Source organism: Mastigoproctus giganteus, chromosome 8, assembly GCF_048544385.1.
Source record: "Mastigoproctus giganteus isolate SK-2022 chromosome 8, ASM4854438v1, whole genome shotgun sequence".
NCBI lineage: Eukaryota > Metazoa > Arthropoda > Arachnida > Uropygi > Thelyphonidae > Mastigoproctus > Mastigoproctus giganteus.
Window position 1 is genome coordinate 159,094,077 of NC_143582.1, and position 16,092 is coordinate 159,110,168.

At 37.5% G+C, this 16,092-nt stretch overlaps 1 protein-coding gene across 6 annotated transcripts in view; it reads right to left on the bottom strand.

Annotated features, from left to right (window-relative positions):
• The window catches only part of Ask1 (apoptotic signal-regulating kinase 1), an 843,483-nt gene that overhangs the window by 425,274 nt on the left and 402,117 nt on the right, over nt 1-16,092 (bottom strand). For all 6 annotated transcript variants that reach the window (XM_090379009.1, XM_090379010.1, XM_090379014.1 and 3 more), the window contains one exon: nt 8,350-8,411. In XM_090379009.1, coding sequence (XP_090235135.1) covers nt 8,350-8,411 — 62 coding nt within the window. The remainder of the gene's footprint in view (nt 1-8,349; nt 8,412-16,092) is intronic.

Consider the following 16,092-nt stretch of genomic DNA (forward strand, 5'->3'; position numbering starts at 1 on the left):
TCTTATTTTGAATTTAATCAGCGATTTTTGGAAGTTACGACTCTCTGTGTAGACGCCAATATTGTTGAACTAGCCGCCATATTGTAGTCAATAAGAAATAGCTTAAAGTATATATATCTCGAACTGATAGCGTAAGGTATAAAATTAAACTAGATAACGTGATACGAAGCATTGTATTAGGAATCTGTTAGCTTATTATAGTATTATCAATTAATCAAAAATATTATTAATCTAATTAAATTTAATTGTTAATTAAATTGTATTTAATCGGAAATCATGACCCAGATAAGCGCTGCGAAGCAAAGATCACAGACTAGCGAGAGTGCTGTGGCTCGGGGGAGAAAAAAGGTGGCGATTCTCCAAAGCATCAGTCTCAAAAAATGTGCAAAATGTGAAATGTTTGCCGACATTTCTAAAGCAGAACATGATCTAGCCAAGGAGGATGCCTTTGTGTGGGCTAGGTGTCTGGAGTGTCAAGAAATTAGGCACCAACTCAGAGTTCTGATGGGCGTCTACGAGAGCTTGAGGTGAAGGGTAAATGCCCTCGAAAAAATTAATATGAGGGACACATCAGGCTTTCAGCTGCCCAACTCAATGACAGAGCTCACTCCTGTGCATCAGGCAACACAGAGGCAATCTCCAAGGCAGAATGCAGTGGTCCCAAAGGAACTAGTTATTGTTGGTGACTATTGTCTGGGAGACGGGGAATATACTATGTAAGTAGAATAGGTGGAACAGGACAAGGGTATGTTTGCCAGGGGCAAAAGTTGATGACGTAGAGCAGATATCACCTTTTCAGGGCACAAAAGATGATATTGTTGTACACGTTGAAATTAATGACATTAAAAGTAAGAGATATGCAGATTTACTCAAAAAGTACAGGTCACTGTTGAAAAAAAGTTGCGAGTTAGGGTTCAATGTGAAAGTTTCTGCAATTCTGCCCAGACACGATAAGAGGGAGTATATGATGAGAGCCTTTTCAATCAATTCGGCCCTGGAGAGAGATTGTGCAAGGCTCAAGTGGGAGAAGACGAACACCTTTCATTAATATTACACGCCTTTTCACCTTCAAAGCATCGCGTACCTTTTTCAAAGGTTTCTGTAGTATTGTCTGGTAAGTGTGGAACCACGTGGTACGTAATCTGTCAGGATAACCCTTTTCTGTCCGAAAACACGGACGACATCACCTTCTTCGCAGATGGAGTGGTCTTTGCCATTTTGGGAGGTGTGCTTCCACTGCTTTGACATGTCTTTAGTCTCAGGTTCATATTGGTACACCCAGCAATCGTCATTTGTCACCAATCAATCAGAAAAGTTCTCAACATCCACATTACACAAATCCAACGGTTGGCGAGAACATTGCATTCGACATTATTTTTGCAAAGGCATCAGCAATCTTGAAACCCATCAGGCGGAGATCTTAGACACGTGCAGATGGTCATGTAAAATGCTGTGGCCAGACCCATAACTAATTCCCACTCATTTGCAATGAAATGAACTGTCACACGTCTGTCGCTCAATCCAGCTGCTCAACCTATGCAACCATCTCACTGTCTGTGGGTGTGATGGCCTTCCTTCTCTTTTTTTTTTTTTTTTATGTGAACCCAAAACACGAGAGATATTAGAACCTATAGTACTTAGTACTGTGCTTGGGTGGGAGGTTGAGAGGACAAAAGAAGATATTTGTTGACGTTGGACTTGAACTTCTGTAGATTGTAATTTTCAGGAAATACGTATGAAGGAAGGTTGTTCCAGAAAACGGCAGTTGAATGAATAAATGAGGAAGATGAAAAGTTGGTTCTGTGGGTTTGAAGTTGGACAGTAAATGGATGTTGGCTGGTGTCGGCACGTGTTCGGACTGTTTTGAAAGAGAGAGCGGGAATTATAGAAGCCAATTCAGAAGAACAGTGCCCATGGAAGTATCTGTAGAAGAGGCATGCAGCAGAAACAGTACGTTTATGAGAAAGTGAGTGGAGAGACTGTTAGAGATGAATCATTAATTAATAATTTTGATATCATATATTTGGATTTCAGGAAAGCTTTTGACACTGTTGCGCATGGAAGACTATTGTACAAATTGGAGCAGAATGGTATTAATGGTAAGTTGCTACAATGGATAAAAGGATGGTTAAGTGGGAGAAGACACAGGGTGGTAATCAATGGGTGCTGCTCTTCTTGGATTAATGTTATTAGTGGAGTCCCACAGGGTTCGGTGTTAGGTCCACTGTTGTTTTGTATATTTATCAATGATATTGATGAAGGTATATCAGGCTTAATGTCGAAGTGTGCAGATGATACAAAGGTTGGCAGGGTTGTTAATGACAGTAATGGCAGTGTGCTACTGCAACAGGATCTGGACAATTTGGGCAGATGGGCTAAGAAGTGGCAACTGAAGTTTAACCTTGACAAATGCAAAGTACTGCATATGGGTAGAAGTAACCCCAGAGAAACGTACCAACTGTGTGGTACTACACTTAAGGTGGTAGAAAATGAAAAAGACCTGGGAGTAATTGGGCAGGCAGATATGAAGTTTTCTTAGCAATGCAGACAGGCTGCCAGGGCAGGTCATGGGGTTTTGTCAATGATATATAGGAATTTTGCTAGCAGGGAAAATGAGGTGTTATGCCTCAGAGGCAATGGTCAGGCCACGCCTTGAGTACTGCGTACAGGTCTGGAGGCCTCATTTTAGGAAGGATGTAGATTTACTTCAGCGTTTACAGAGAAGGGCAACAAGATTGGTGAGGGGAATGAAGGGATCCTCTTATCACGAGAGGCTTAATTTCTGCAAATTGCAGTGGCTGGAGACTAGGCACCTGCGCGGTGATCTGATTGAGGTGTATAAGGCCTTGAATGGGTTGAGCACGCTGAATTCAGATGGGATCCTTCCACTTGTTCAGATTACGAACCTGAGGGGGCATAAATTCAAATTAAGAAAGGACAGATGTAGAATGGATGTGCGGAAATTTGCCTTTAGCCAACTGGTGGTTAATTGCTGGAACAAACTTCCATCTGTCGTTGTGGAAGTTGATAGGTTGAATAAATTTAAGGAGGAACTGGACAGGCATTTGGAGGGAATGGTGTGATTTTTTTTTTTTGGCTGATGCTGCATAAGTTCATACACTTGCTTTCTTGCATCACATGCCCCTACTACTACTACTACTACTACTAACCTAACTGCCCTGTTCTGAATGGAATCAAGAAGCCTGAGACAGGTTTTGGGGGCACCACCCCAGATGTGGGAACAATATTCCATGGCAGGGCAGATTTGCGATTTATACAGAGTGAGCAGCTGTTTGGAAGAAAAGTAACGCCGAGAGCGAAAGAGAAAACCAAGTTTTTTAGATGCAGAGGAAGCAATATTTGTAATGTGCTTGTGCCAAGAGACATTAGAAGTCAGGGTAATCCCTAAAAGAGATATATCATTTTGCCTAGAAATCGGAGTGTCACTAAAGATAAGCATAGGAGCAGAAGAATCCTTTTTGCGAGATATAAGACAAGACTGAGTTTTAGAAGGGTTGAAATCAACTAAGTTGTCTTTGCCCCACTGGAGAATTATCTGAATATCGGCATTTAAGGAATTGGTAGCAGATTTTCGAGAAGTTGAAGCTGATTGAACAGGACAAGGTTTCTCAAAATGGAAAGTGGAATGCAATGTGCTATCATCGGCAAAACTATGGATAGGATTTCCAGTCAATGGAAGAAGGTCATTAATGTACAAGAGGAAAAGAGTGGGGGAAAGAACTGAACCTTGGGGGACACCGGCATTAGTGGAGAAGTTAGAAGACAGAGAGCCATCTACCATCACCCTCAGTGAGCGATCAGAGAGAAAACTGGATAACCAATTACTAAAAACAGTTGGCAAACCATAAGATGGAAGCTTGTTTAGAAGACCTTTATGCCAAACACGATCAAAAGCCTTGGAGATGTCAAGAGCACTACTTGTGTTTCACCGAACCTTTCCATTGAATTTGACTATAAATGGGTAAGAAAAGCCAGAATATCACCAGTGGATCGACACAGGCAGAATCCATACTGGTGATCGTTGATCAGACGGAAGGTTTGTAGGTAGTTTAAGAGTTGGCGGTTAATTGATTTCTCCATTACTTTAGAAAGAGTAGAAGTAATTGCAATGGGACGATAATTGGATGGGAGGGATTTGTCACCCTTTTTAAGAACTGGCTGGATATGAGCAAATTTCCAAGCAGAAGAAAAAACACCTTTGGAATAAGAAAGTCAAAAAAGGCGGCAAAGAATAGGAGTAAGTTCAGGAGCACAGGTTTTGAGAACAAGTGGAGAAATACCATCATGGATCTGGAGCTTTCTTAGCATCAAGATTCATCAAAATCCTTCTGATATCCTTTTGACGGAAGACCACAGGAGGCATTGAATGGAGCATGTTGGGAATGGTGGGAGGTGTTTTACCAAGATCATTAATACATGAGCTGGAAGAAAAATGGGATGGTAGCAGGTCAGCTTTATCCTTGGCTGAAGTGACAACAGAACCATCTGGTTTGGACAGAGGTGGGAGCAGAGATGGGCAAAAGTTGAGGCCAATAGCTTTGGCAAGAGACCAGAATGCTTGGCTACCATTAGGGCAAGAAGCAAGTTTTCTAATCTTGGCCTGTTCAAACTCTATTTTGGACTGATTAATAACAGCTTTACAACTGTTGCGAGCTTTGGTGTAGGCAAAAAATGACACTGAAGAATCAGAAAAAAGCCAATTACGATATGCAATTTCTTTTCTTAAACAGCCTTAGCACATTTATTGGAAAACCAAGGTTTAGATAAAGGACGAGATTTTAAAGTTGAGTGTGGGATAAAGGATTCCATTCCTGCAAGAATAATTTCACTGACACGATCTGAGCAAACTTTGACATCAGAAGTTTTGAAACAGTAATCCGACCATGGAAAAGAAGACTCGCAGGTCATCCCATTTTGCATTCTTGTAATGCCAAACAACACGAGGTTGGGAATAGCCATGAGATAAAGGTTCCATTGGAGAAGAGACAATCACCAAGTTGTGATCTGAAGTGCCTAAAGGACCTCTCACTTCGATCGTGTACTTAGAAGGGTTGTTTGTGAGAAAAAGATCAAGCGTATTGGCTGTATGATTAGGATTGTCCAGTATTCTTGTAGGTAAATGAACAGTCTGTGCTAGGTCATAAGTAATTGCAAAAGCCTCAGCATCTCGACCTGCTGGGTCAGTGTGACTAGAAAATGGAAGCCAGCTGGAGTTGGGAACATTAAAATCACCAAGGAAAATTACTTCACTGTTAGGAAAGTTGGACTGGAGCAAGTCAAGTTGCAAAGAGAGGAAGTCAAAGATCTCCAAGTGATTAGCTGAGTTGGGAGAACGGTAGAGACAACAGATGAATTTGACACATTGAGGTAGAGAGATTTTAAGCCAGAGAAGATCAAATAGAGGAGATTCCAAATTGCCAAGTCTCTGACAGGGAATATCAGAACGGACATATGCACAAGTACCAACTTTGAGGTGAAAGGAATCATACAGCGAATAATTTGGGCATCTCAGATGAGCAGTAGATGAATCAACCGATAACTGAGATTCTGTCAGAAAAAGTACATGGGGTTTGGCAGACTGCATGCGGAAATGGACATCGTTGAGATTAGAATTGAGACCACGTATATTTATGAAATGAATTAGGAAGTCCTTGGGAGGTTTAGATCTTTTCGCAAATAAGCTTGCTCTATTAGTTTGACAATTTGTGGTGTATTCAATAGTAAGAAAACGTAGGTGGGACATGCTCTATGAAGTAATGAAATTTTTGGATATGGCGTACACGTGTAAGAATATACCCAGATCCTTGACATAACGTGGCCTCGGCAATACTCCCCGCATAAACACTACTTGGACTCCCTCAAGTCACTATCTGGCAGAGTAGAGGTAGCAAGATTATACACTAGCTGATCCAGAAGCCTCCTAGAGAGTTACCAATAGGTTCGGTCCAGTGTACTAACTAGTGGCTAGCCTGTGAACACCGTTTTAGAGCTGTACCCTCGAAATGTAAGGAATATTGGATCTCGCCACGACGTTCATCAAAACCTCAAAAGTCATCAATTATACTGCGTGATGGAAGAGATAGGGAAGGGTTGACCGGAACTTAGCTCTAGAGACTAAACATGGGTTCCACCACTTCAAGCCTCCAATAAGCAAAGTGGTGGTATTTCACCGGTTGATGAGAGTCATCTACCACCTAGTACTGCCTGGTAACAGAGGGTCGGCGTTCCTCCATGTAGTGCGGGCGCCACACCTCGAACCCTGCTTACGTTGGTTCACACCTGGGTGGTCACCCACCATGTATTTGTGCATGGCGGTTATACCCAGGATTACTAACAGTCCCACCATCGTGAAGGTGCAAGCAGAGGATTTGGCTGTCACAGACCGTCCGGACTTCGCCGAAATTGGGTCCACTTTGACTTGAATGTCACCCGAATATCAGTTCTATCAGTGTTTAAACTCCCAGGTAGCAAGTACAGCTTGTTTGGCATATCTGAGAGAATGTCTGTGACAACCTCAAGGACCACTTGGATCCTCAAACTTGGATCCACTTGGACTCTTGGATCCTCAAAGACGCTTCTACGACCTCACTGCACCTCCCATTTCCACTTTTTTTTCAGTGTCATAGGATGGAGAATTCTGTCCATACACATTTAGCTGTCACAGACCGTCCGGACTTCGCCGAAGTTGGGTCCACTTTGACTTGAGTGTCACCCGAATATCAGTTCCATCAGCGTTTAAACTCCCAGGTAGCAAGTACAGCTTGTTTGGTATATCTGAGAGAATGTCTGTGACAACCTCAAGGACCACTTGGATCCTCAAACTTGGATTCACTTGGACTCTTGGATCCTCAAAGATGCTTCTACGACCTCCCGTTTCCACTTTTTTTCAGTGTCATAGGATGGACAATTCTGCCCATACACAGCTTTCAATTCTTCGTCTATTTCCTGAGCTTTCATACCCTGCAAATGCAGAAATTTAATCACTGCTCGATACCACACTTTGTCAACCATAGCTTCCTTCCTCAGATTCTTGGCTCCACCTCTGGTTTACAATCACCTACAGGAATGAAATATCACATGTTAGTTATTCAATATGTAGACAACTTATATTAAAAACAGCATCTTCCTACTGATGTTTTATCTAGGTCAGAGTATGAACTTTTTGATACACCCTCGTATAAGTTGTTATTATTATTATTATTTTAGTTAAATAATTTTTTTTTTTTTCACACTATTTAAAAAAAAAAAAGTCTTTCTTTTACCTTAATACATTATAAAAAAATTTATTTAATTTTATCTTATGTTCGATTATCCGGAAAATTTTGCTATCTGGAAAAGGTCTGACATTAATTATTATGGATAACTGACACTGTACCGTAATTGTAAAAACAGTTTTAATATATGAACTGAAAACAGCTTTAAAAATCAGAGAAGGACATCATACAGATTGGACAACATTGTCCAATTTTTGCCTGCAAAAGCTGAAATTGAAAAAATTCTTCTGGATTCAGAACTAGAAGTTGATGAAATCAAATTAGGAAATACAGAAATTGATGCAGAGTATATGTGACAATATACTTTACTCTGATGCTAGGAACTCAGGTCAAAATAATAACAAATGAATATTTAAAAGCATTTATGTACAAAGTTTTCATTTTTTTAAAACTTATTTTTTAAGGAAAGGATTAATAATGACAATCAATTTTTAAAATGATTCAGGAAAATACATAAATGAGTTACATAAATCCAAAGTGATCCGTAATTAGTTTGGGTAATCAATGTGCCATTACCTATATAAAAAAAAAAAAAAAAAAACCTATTTACCCAAACTTTACAAAAATAAGACACACAAAGTAGATAAAGATTTTAAAACATAATTAAGAAGCTTCACTCTAAACTTAATTAAGCCACAGATGCACTTCCATTTCTATTCCAACTCTGGTGACATTGCCTTATAGGAATAATTAAATAAAATCATCTTGTGTGTCACCTTTGGAAAGTCTAACCTTTGTGATGTGGTTGCCAACCACTGATATTCCAGATAGTTGTGTGGGAAAATTTGCTCCATTTTCCCAGCAGGTTAAAAAAAATTTAAACACCAATTTTTTCTTAACAGAGACATTAACAAAAATTTAATCACAAATTTTTTTTCTTCCACTACTCAACTGATGCTTAAGGACTAAATAAGAGCGGGGGGGGGGGGGGGGGGGAGGAAGTAAAAATAAACAGATGTAATCAGCACAGGCTTGCAATACCAAGTTTCTAAAAGTGTCTAGGCAAAACTACATATAGACATGTATAAAATGTCGTAGGTATTAAATAACTTACAGGTGCACTGTATCCTCGTTGTCCTTTATCTATTACTTCTGGAGCCATATACTGTAAAGTCCCTAGAAAAATTTAATTTTAGTTCAATTAGTGACACTGAAATTTTCAGAAATCACCTGAATAACAAAACAATTCCAAAACATTAAAAGACAAAATAGTACTATTATGTAATATTGGATGCCAATTACTACAATTGGCAGCCAATAAGGATTTGAAATTTGGCTGGCAATTTCAATCTTCTATGTGGAGTCACTTCTAGAGCTACACATTTTCCTCCATCTATAGATGGGCTCTTTCAGGCCCATTAAATTTAATGGGCATAATTTAATGATTAATAATTGAATTATTTCAATAATTGAAATTAATCAATTATATGCAAATCAGTCAATTATGAAATTGACAAGAAAACTGAAAAATGGGGGGGGGGAGAGAGCACGCAAAGGGACTCAATTCAAGGTTATCAAAACAAGATAAACTTCTGTTACAACTAAATAATTACAATATCTCTAACTTTAGTTTTCATAACATACTTCAGGTTAAAATATTTCCACTGTTTTCTCCCCCCCCCCTTCTCCTTCAGTTTTCTTGTTTTTCTTCAATTATCAATTATATACACAATCTATTTCAATTATGATCATCACTCATCTCTAACAGAACTCATTATTAGCAGAAAACCAAGCTTAATGATCTCTGATCATTCTGAAATCTGCTGCTCTGTAATGGTTTCTTCATTTTAGAGAACAGGAAAAAATTTGAAGGTGAGAGATCAATATTAAAATCAAATTAAAACAAAAGGAAGCAGACACACCTTTGGATAGCTCCCTGCATCTCTTCAAACTGACAGTCACTCTTAACTTTTCAAGAAGCTTTTGTTGTGATGCTGTTGCATTTTGGGAGGTAATCTGCAAGGATACCATTACAGTCCCAGAAGACTAGTAACATGACCTTGTTGTTGGCAGACAACTGAACCTTGGATTTTTTCAGGATGGTGAAGGTGAATCCCATTCTTTGCTCATCTGTTTTGTTTCCGAGTCACAACGCATTTGAATTCAGTCAAAAAAAAAAAAAAAATCTAACATTCTGCTACAAAGCTTCAGCAATTGTGTGGATCACCCTTTCCTGTGGAGCTTTTGATTGTGTCAACAATCTCAGAACCCATTGGACTGCCACTTATACATACAGAATAATTTAATAACTTTAATTGAGTTCTAGCAACTCTACATCCTTCCTAAAATGAGGCCCCCAGACCTGTAACGCAGTAGTCAAGGTGTGGCCTGACCATTGCCTTATAACAAAGGGATAATCACCTCCTTGTCTCTGCTAACAAAATTCCTACATATCATTGACAAGACTCCATGACCTGCTCTGGCAGGTCATGGAGTCTTGTCAATAATATATAGGAATATATGATATATGATAGGGAGTCTTTTCAATGATATATATACATCTGCACTACTCAGAGAACGTCATATCTGACTGTACAATTACCCCCTGGTCTTTTCCACTTCCCTGCGTGTAGAACCACACAGTTGGTATGTTTCTCTTGGATTATTGTTACCCGTATGCAGTACTTTGCATTTGTCAATGTTAAATTTCAGTTGCCACTTCTCAGCCCATCTGTCTAACTTTCTAGATCCTTTTATGGTAGCACACTGCCATTACTGTCATTAACAGCTCTGCCAACCTTTGTATCATCTGCAAATTTGGACATTAAATCTGATATACCTTCATCGATATCATTGATAAATGCACTATGGTGCAAACAGACCAATGACTAATGTTCACTTCATTTGCTATAAAAATTTATAGCTATAAAAATAAATATAAATAAATATTTATATAAATAAATCTAAATCTATATATAAATAAACCTGTCTTCAAGAATTAGCTGTTCCATTTTAGCCAAAATAGCAAGATCTGCAACTGAGATGAGTCTTCCTTGTTTTCGTTCATTGTGTACACTGCTCTGGCCAAACCTTTTCAATTTTTCAGAGTTTCATGTGGTTTTTTTTTTTTTTTTTTTTGATAGTTGTTGGTGCATAGGCTTCTGTGGCCATAATGCACCTCCCAAGGTTTTTGCAGTACTTTGATCCAAGCCCGAGGCGGGAATCGAACCCGCGACCTTTGGGTTTCCAGGCAGGCACTTTACCCACCCAGCTAGCCCAGTCGGCCGAGTTTCATATGGTAGTAATATGGTAGTAATGTGGTAGTGTTATGGTAGTGTTAATCTTTGCCATATACAGCTTCATCTCCTCGTGGATTTGTTTTGCTTCTTTCCCTTGCAAGGAAAGAAATTTTAAAATAGATCAGCCGTCAATCTTCTCCAGCATACCACCTCTCAATGTATTCATAGCTCTGGTTCAGTAACAATGGATCAAAAAAACAAATAAATATACATTACCTTGTGTGTGTGTTATCACTAAACTTCAGTATGAAAGTAATATGCAGGCAATTCCTTGAAAAAAATGGCACTTTTTTGAGGCCTAGCACCATTTAATAATATATCCAATCAATAATTAGTAAGGCTACAGGCAGATAACAAATTGAAACAGATAGCCTTGCTAATTATTGATTGGATATATTGAAAGGTGCTAGCCCTAAAAAAAGTGCCATTCAAGGTATCCTTTTATCAATAATTAGCCTCATAATATTTATTTTATATAATTTTATATTCTTTATTTTATTACTAATTATATGTTTATTTATAAGGTATAGTGAAGTAAACCAGCACAGGCTATCTTTGTCTTTAAGGGTACAATTTACATTCCTACTGTAATATCTGTAAGACTGATGTAATGATTAATCTATAATTGATGGCATTAATCTGATCTGAAACACATTTTAACACTCTTACTTTCATAACAGATTAAACACACACATCAAATACTACCATGTTTAATGAGTTACCTGGATTGCTATATTTACTATCATTGTTATTACAAAAAAAAAAAAAAAAAAAAAACAATATTTCAAACAGAATTCTACTGTACTTTGGCCAATAAAAGTGATCATTAGTCAGCCTGGAATAAACTTAATGTCTATTCCAAAACAATGTTAATAAAGCTTCAGAGGGTAAGGCTATTTGGATATCACTAAACGAAAACTTTGGTGAGTACCATTGTTCCAGAAACATTCAAAAGTTCACAAGATGGTGAACTTTGGAATGTTTCATGAGATCATTCATCATCACCTTGTGCAATACTACCTTTGCCTACTGGAGGCTAAAGTGGTGGAAGTCATTTTTGGCCTCCAAAGCAACAAAGTTTCAGCACCTTTCCACCTGTTTTATCATGTAGTACAAGTCATTTCTTCTGATAATATGAAAGGCATAAATGGTGTTATTCAATATTCCATCAGAGCAAACCTATTGGTAACTCTCTCTAAGAGGCATCCAGATTAGCTAGTTAAGTGGTTTTCAACCTTTTTTTTTTTAATAATGGGACCCTCAAGTAATTTATTTTATTTTGTGGCACTCCTACTAAATTTTCTGCATGTTAGATCCGATTTTCTCTCACTGTATATATACAGTTGATTCCGGTTATTTGGGACACATCGGGACTAGTGCATTTTGGCCTGATTAAGCACCTGCCCCAATTATCTGAAGTTTCAAGTAAATGGTTAAAATTACAATGGACCTCCGCTTTACAATTGGTTCACTGTACAATCACATGTTACGATGGACTCACCATAGTAAAATACCATTCACTATACGATGTGTAGTAAGTGTCGGTCATCGTGATCACATGTGAATTGAATTTTAATTCGATTAAACAGCGATTCTAATTAGCGAAAATAGGACAAATTAGGCACAAATTTACCCTTTATCACCTTACCAATTAAAAAATAAAATGATAGGTAAAAATCGGAAGAATATATGCGACGATTGGAATAATTAATACATACTGTAATATGTACATACTAACTAGTTGACATTTCTGTTCACTGTGCGTGCGTGCACACACATTATAAAAATATGACAAATAAAAATAAAGATGATGGTAGTACGAAACGTCTGGAAAGCCACTGGCCAAAAAGGAAGATAGCCATAAATGTAGTAACCTTTAAAATTTAAAAAAAAAAAAAAAAAAAAAAAACTGTAGTAACCTTTAAAATTAAAAATAAAGTAACGACAGTCTACATCAGATAAAGGCAGGAAAAATTTTGCAAAAATACTTCAAAACAGAGAAGAAAAGCAAATATGCAATTAATAAAATTAAAATAAAATCTGATGACAGCAAAGTGAATATTGATACATGATCAGGTATTTCATCAGGGAGACTACATCTAACCATGCATCAAAGAACTGCATTTCCATATTTGCCAACAGCTATGCAAGAGAAAATTTAAAAAGGGTAAACGAAATGGAAAGATATCTCTTACATAGTATGGACAAGGTAGTCCCTATGCAATTTTTAAGGTTGGTTGGGTGGTTGTTTGTTTGCTGTTTAGGAGCATTAGCAACTAAAGCCATATTGCTCTGGGATATGCGGCGGTCATTCCCTGACCTTTCTGCATCCTCCGTATTTGGTGGTGACGGGCTCGAACCCTGGTCTAATCAAAAAGCGTGTGCTACGCACTGCTGCTCCTTCCCACCTGGCTACGGAAGCACCGCAATTTTTAAGAATGAAGATACAAGTAAAAATTAGTAAAATGAAAATAAAAAGCTGGAAGATTAAACAATTATACCTGAATATGGCATGAGAAAATACAAGAGGCCAAACTGATAGTTGCAAACCAAGCAGTAACAAATAGGGACAAATCCGTTAAATAATACAGCAACAAATGTGACAGAGAGCTATGAAAAATGGAGGACTAGTGACGTCGATAATAGATTTAAGACAGTGTTTATAGAAACCACAAAAAATAAACTGAATTTTGTCCAGACAAAAAAGGTAAGAAGAATGTGGCAAGAAGTGCAACAGACAGGACTATATAAAAAGAAATAAAACAGAAAAGGCTGTAGTTTAAGTTTAGCGTCGTGCAAAGCAGCAGATGGCTAAAACTTAAATTGATATAAATAGTGAATTAAAACCAGTAGACATAACAGAAAAATAAAAATCGTTTCGGCAAATCACATGCATCAAAGCGTGCAAAGCAGCAGCAAAGAATGCAGATGTATATATAATAATAATAAATGCCAATGCTAGTAACAACTAAAGGCCACATGGTTAGGTGTGGTCCCCTGATGAAATACCTGATCACGTATCAATATTCACTTTGCCATTATCAGATTTTATTTTAATTTTATTAATTGCATATTTGCTTTTCTTCCCCATTTTGAAGTATTTTTGCAAAATTTTTCTCGCCTTTATCTGATGTAGGCTGTCGTTACTTTATTTTTAATTTTAAAGGTTACTACTTTTTTTTTTTTAAAAAGGTTACTACATTTTTGGCTATCTTCCTTTTCGGCAGGTGGCTTTCCGGACATTTCGTACTACCATCATTTTTATTTTTATTTGTCATATTTTTTATAATATGCATATACTTACATCCATTGCTGCTGCTTTGTGTGCTTCAGTGCATTTGCCATACCCTATCCTGTTTATTTAACCTTCAAATATCTAATCTGTATTTACTCTTTAACCCTCTCTCTTAAATATTTTATATATATATTTAATATTAAAAAAAATGTTATATGATAGTCGCTATAATAATATACAGTAATTATAAGGTTGTAGCCGAGTGGGCAGGAGCGGGAGTGCAGTAGCACACGTTCTTTGAGTAGACCGGGGTTCAAGCCCCTGACTACTTGACCTCTTTATAACGAATGTAATTAAATAAAAAAGGTTTAAGTTAAACCCAAATTACGTGGCATCCCTGGAATGTTGTTGCTGCACTCCCGTTGAAAACCATGCTAGTGTGTAGTCTTAATGACTACTCTGTGAGCCAGCATGCGTGCATAAGGCACTATTGAGGCATTATATCAAGCAGCTGGGTTTATTCTTGTGTGTATGTTCCAAAATTTCATAAAGCCATATGCTGTCCCCCACCCCAATGACATGCTTACTTCATCTACCATTTCAGTATCATGTTTTTATTTAGTGCCCAGGGTATGATGGTATTTTGTGCATTCTGTGGTTTGTATCAATCCTGCTGAGCTTGGTTGATTTGTAGTGGAATATTCTGAACAAGTATTTGCTTTTTTAAGAGTATTATAGGAAATAAGACAGATTACCATGATGAGGAGTGGTTATGGTTTCACATCTGCCTTTGGACGATATGAACAGAGCTCTGAATTGCAAGGATTTGGATTATCACGCGATTCTATAGGAAGAGGATTGTCAAGATTTGGTGATAGAGGTTCTCCAGGACCGTTCAACAGATCTTCTTCTCCTTTGTATAGCAGAAGTTTCTCTCCACTTAGAAGTAGTCGACGTTCTCCATTGAGAACTTATGAGAGACGTTCTCCTTTTGATAGACGATCTCCGTTAACATTTGAAAGGTGTTCTCCAGTTAGAACTTACAGTAGATGTTCACCCATACGAAATTATGACCGGTGGTCTTCATTGCATGGAAGACTTTCACCATTAGGTGGTAGAGGATCTCCTGGTGTGTATCATAGGAGTTTATCACCTGTCCTTTATGAAAGAAGAAGCTTTTCTCCTAAACGTAGTTTTGAAAGAGAGTCTGGCATTGGTAGCATGACATTTCGTTCTGATTTTGATGATGAGTTTGGAATTAGAAATGATTCTATGAGATTTATGTTTGATGATTCTCTAGACAAGGGTGAACCTGACAGCAGTCCTTATTCTCGAGGTCATCTAAGAGCAAGTTCACCTGCAGAAAAAAAAGCTAGATTTTGGAGAAAATGGCGAAGGAATAATTTTAAATTTAGAAGAAGTATTGGTACTCAAACTCCAAAATTTAGACGCCATATTGCTGCATGGTGACTTTGAAGAAGAGAATGAAACACCTGTGCGATGGTACTTTTCTGATGACCTTTGGGTTAAGCAACAAAGACTCCTAAGGGGAAAAACACCACTTAAAACAGGACCATTTGTGCCAGTGCCAGAAAACAAAGGTAAAGAATCAAATTCTTTGCCATCAAACCAAGCAACTGTTCCTGTGGCAAAAAAAGAAGCAGATATTTCAAAAGATCAGCAACAGTTCCAAAAAGCTAATTAATCTTTTTTTTTTTTTTTTCCTTTCTTTCTTTTTTTCCCCCCTATACATAAACATCTGTAATTTTTCATCTCAAGAAAGTAGCCAATGTGTCATTCTATCATAAGTTTAACCACTGCATGTTGTGTGTGTTGTATACACAAAACATTTTTTTAATGGTTATGCAGATATTATATAGTTGTAGAATTTTTAATTCAATAAAGGAATAGTATTAATTATTTTTACCAGTATTGTATCAATTTTGAAAATAATGACAAGATGTTGGGGGAAAAAAAAAAAAAAAAAAACAGATAGTTGTGAGATGCTGTTTTGTCCCATTTTTCTGGTAAAACTAAATTTCTGAATTAACTATACAAGTAGTAAGGTGTATATGTGTAGACAAAGTAAATCATGTTATGAGACATCAATATATTGCTTTTAAACTGTGCGTATTCTATGGCTGGTTTGCAGGATGAAAAACCAAGGTTTACAGGAGATAACACCCAAGCAAAACTTGCCTGCATCACTGAATGATCTGAATCAAAAAATTTTCAGAATATATGAGAGGATTGTGTTTATTATCAACATGTTACCCAGATGGCCTAAGTAAAGTACTGGTGTTACTAGTATTAAATAATGCAA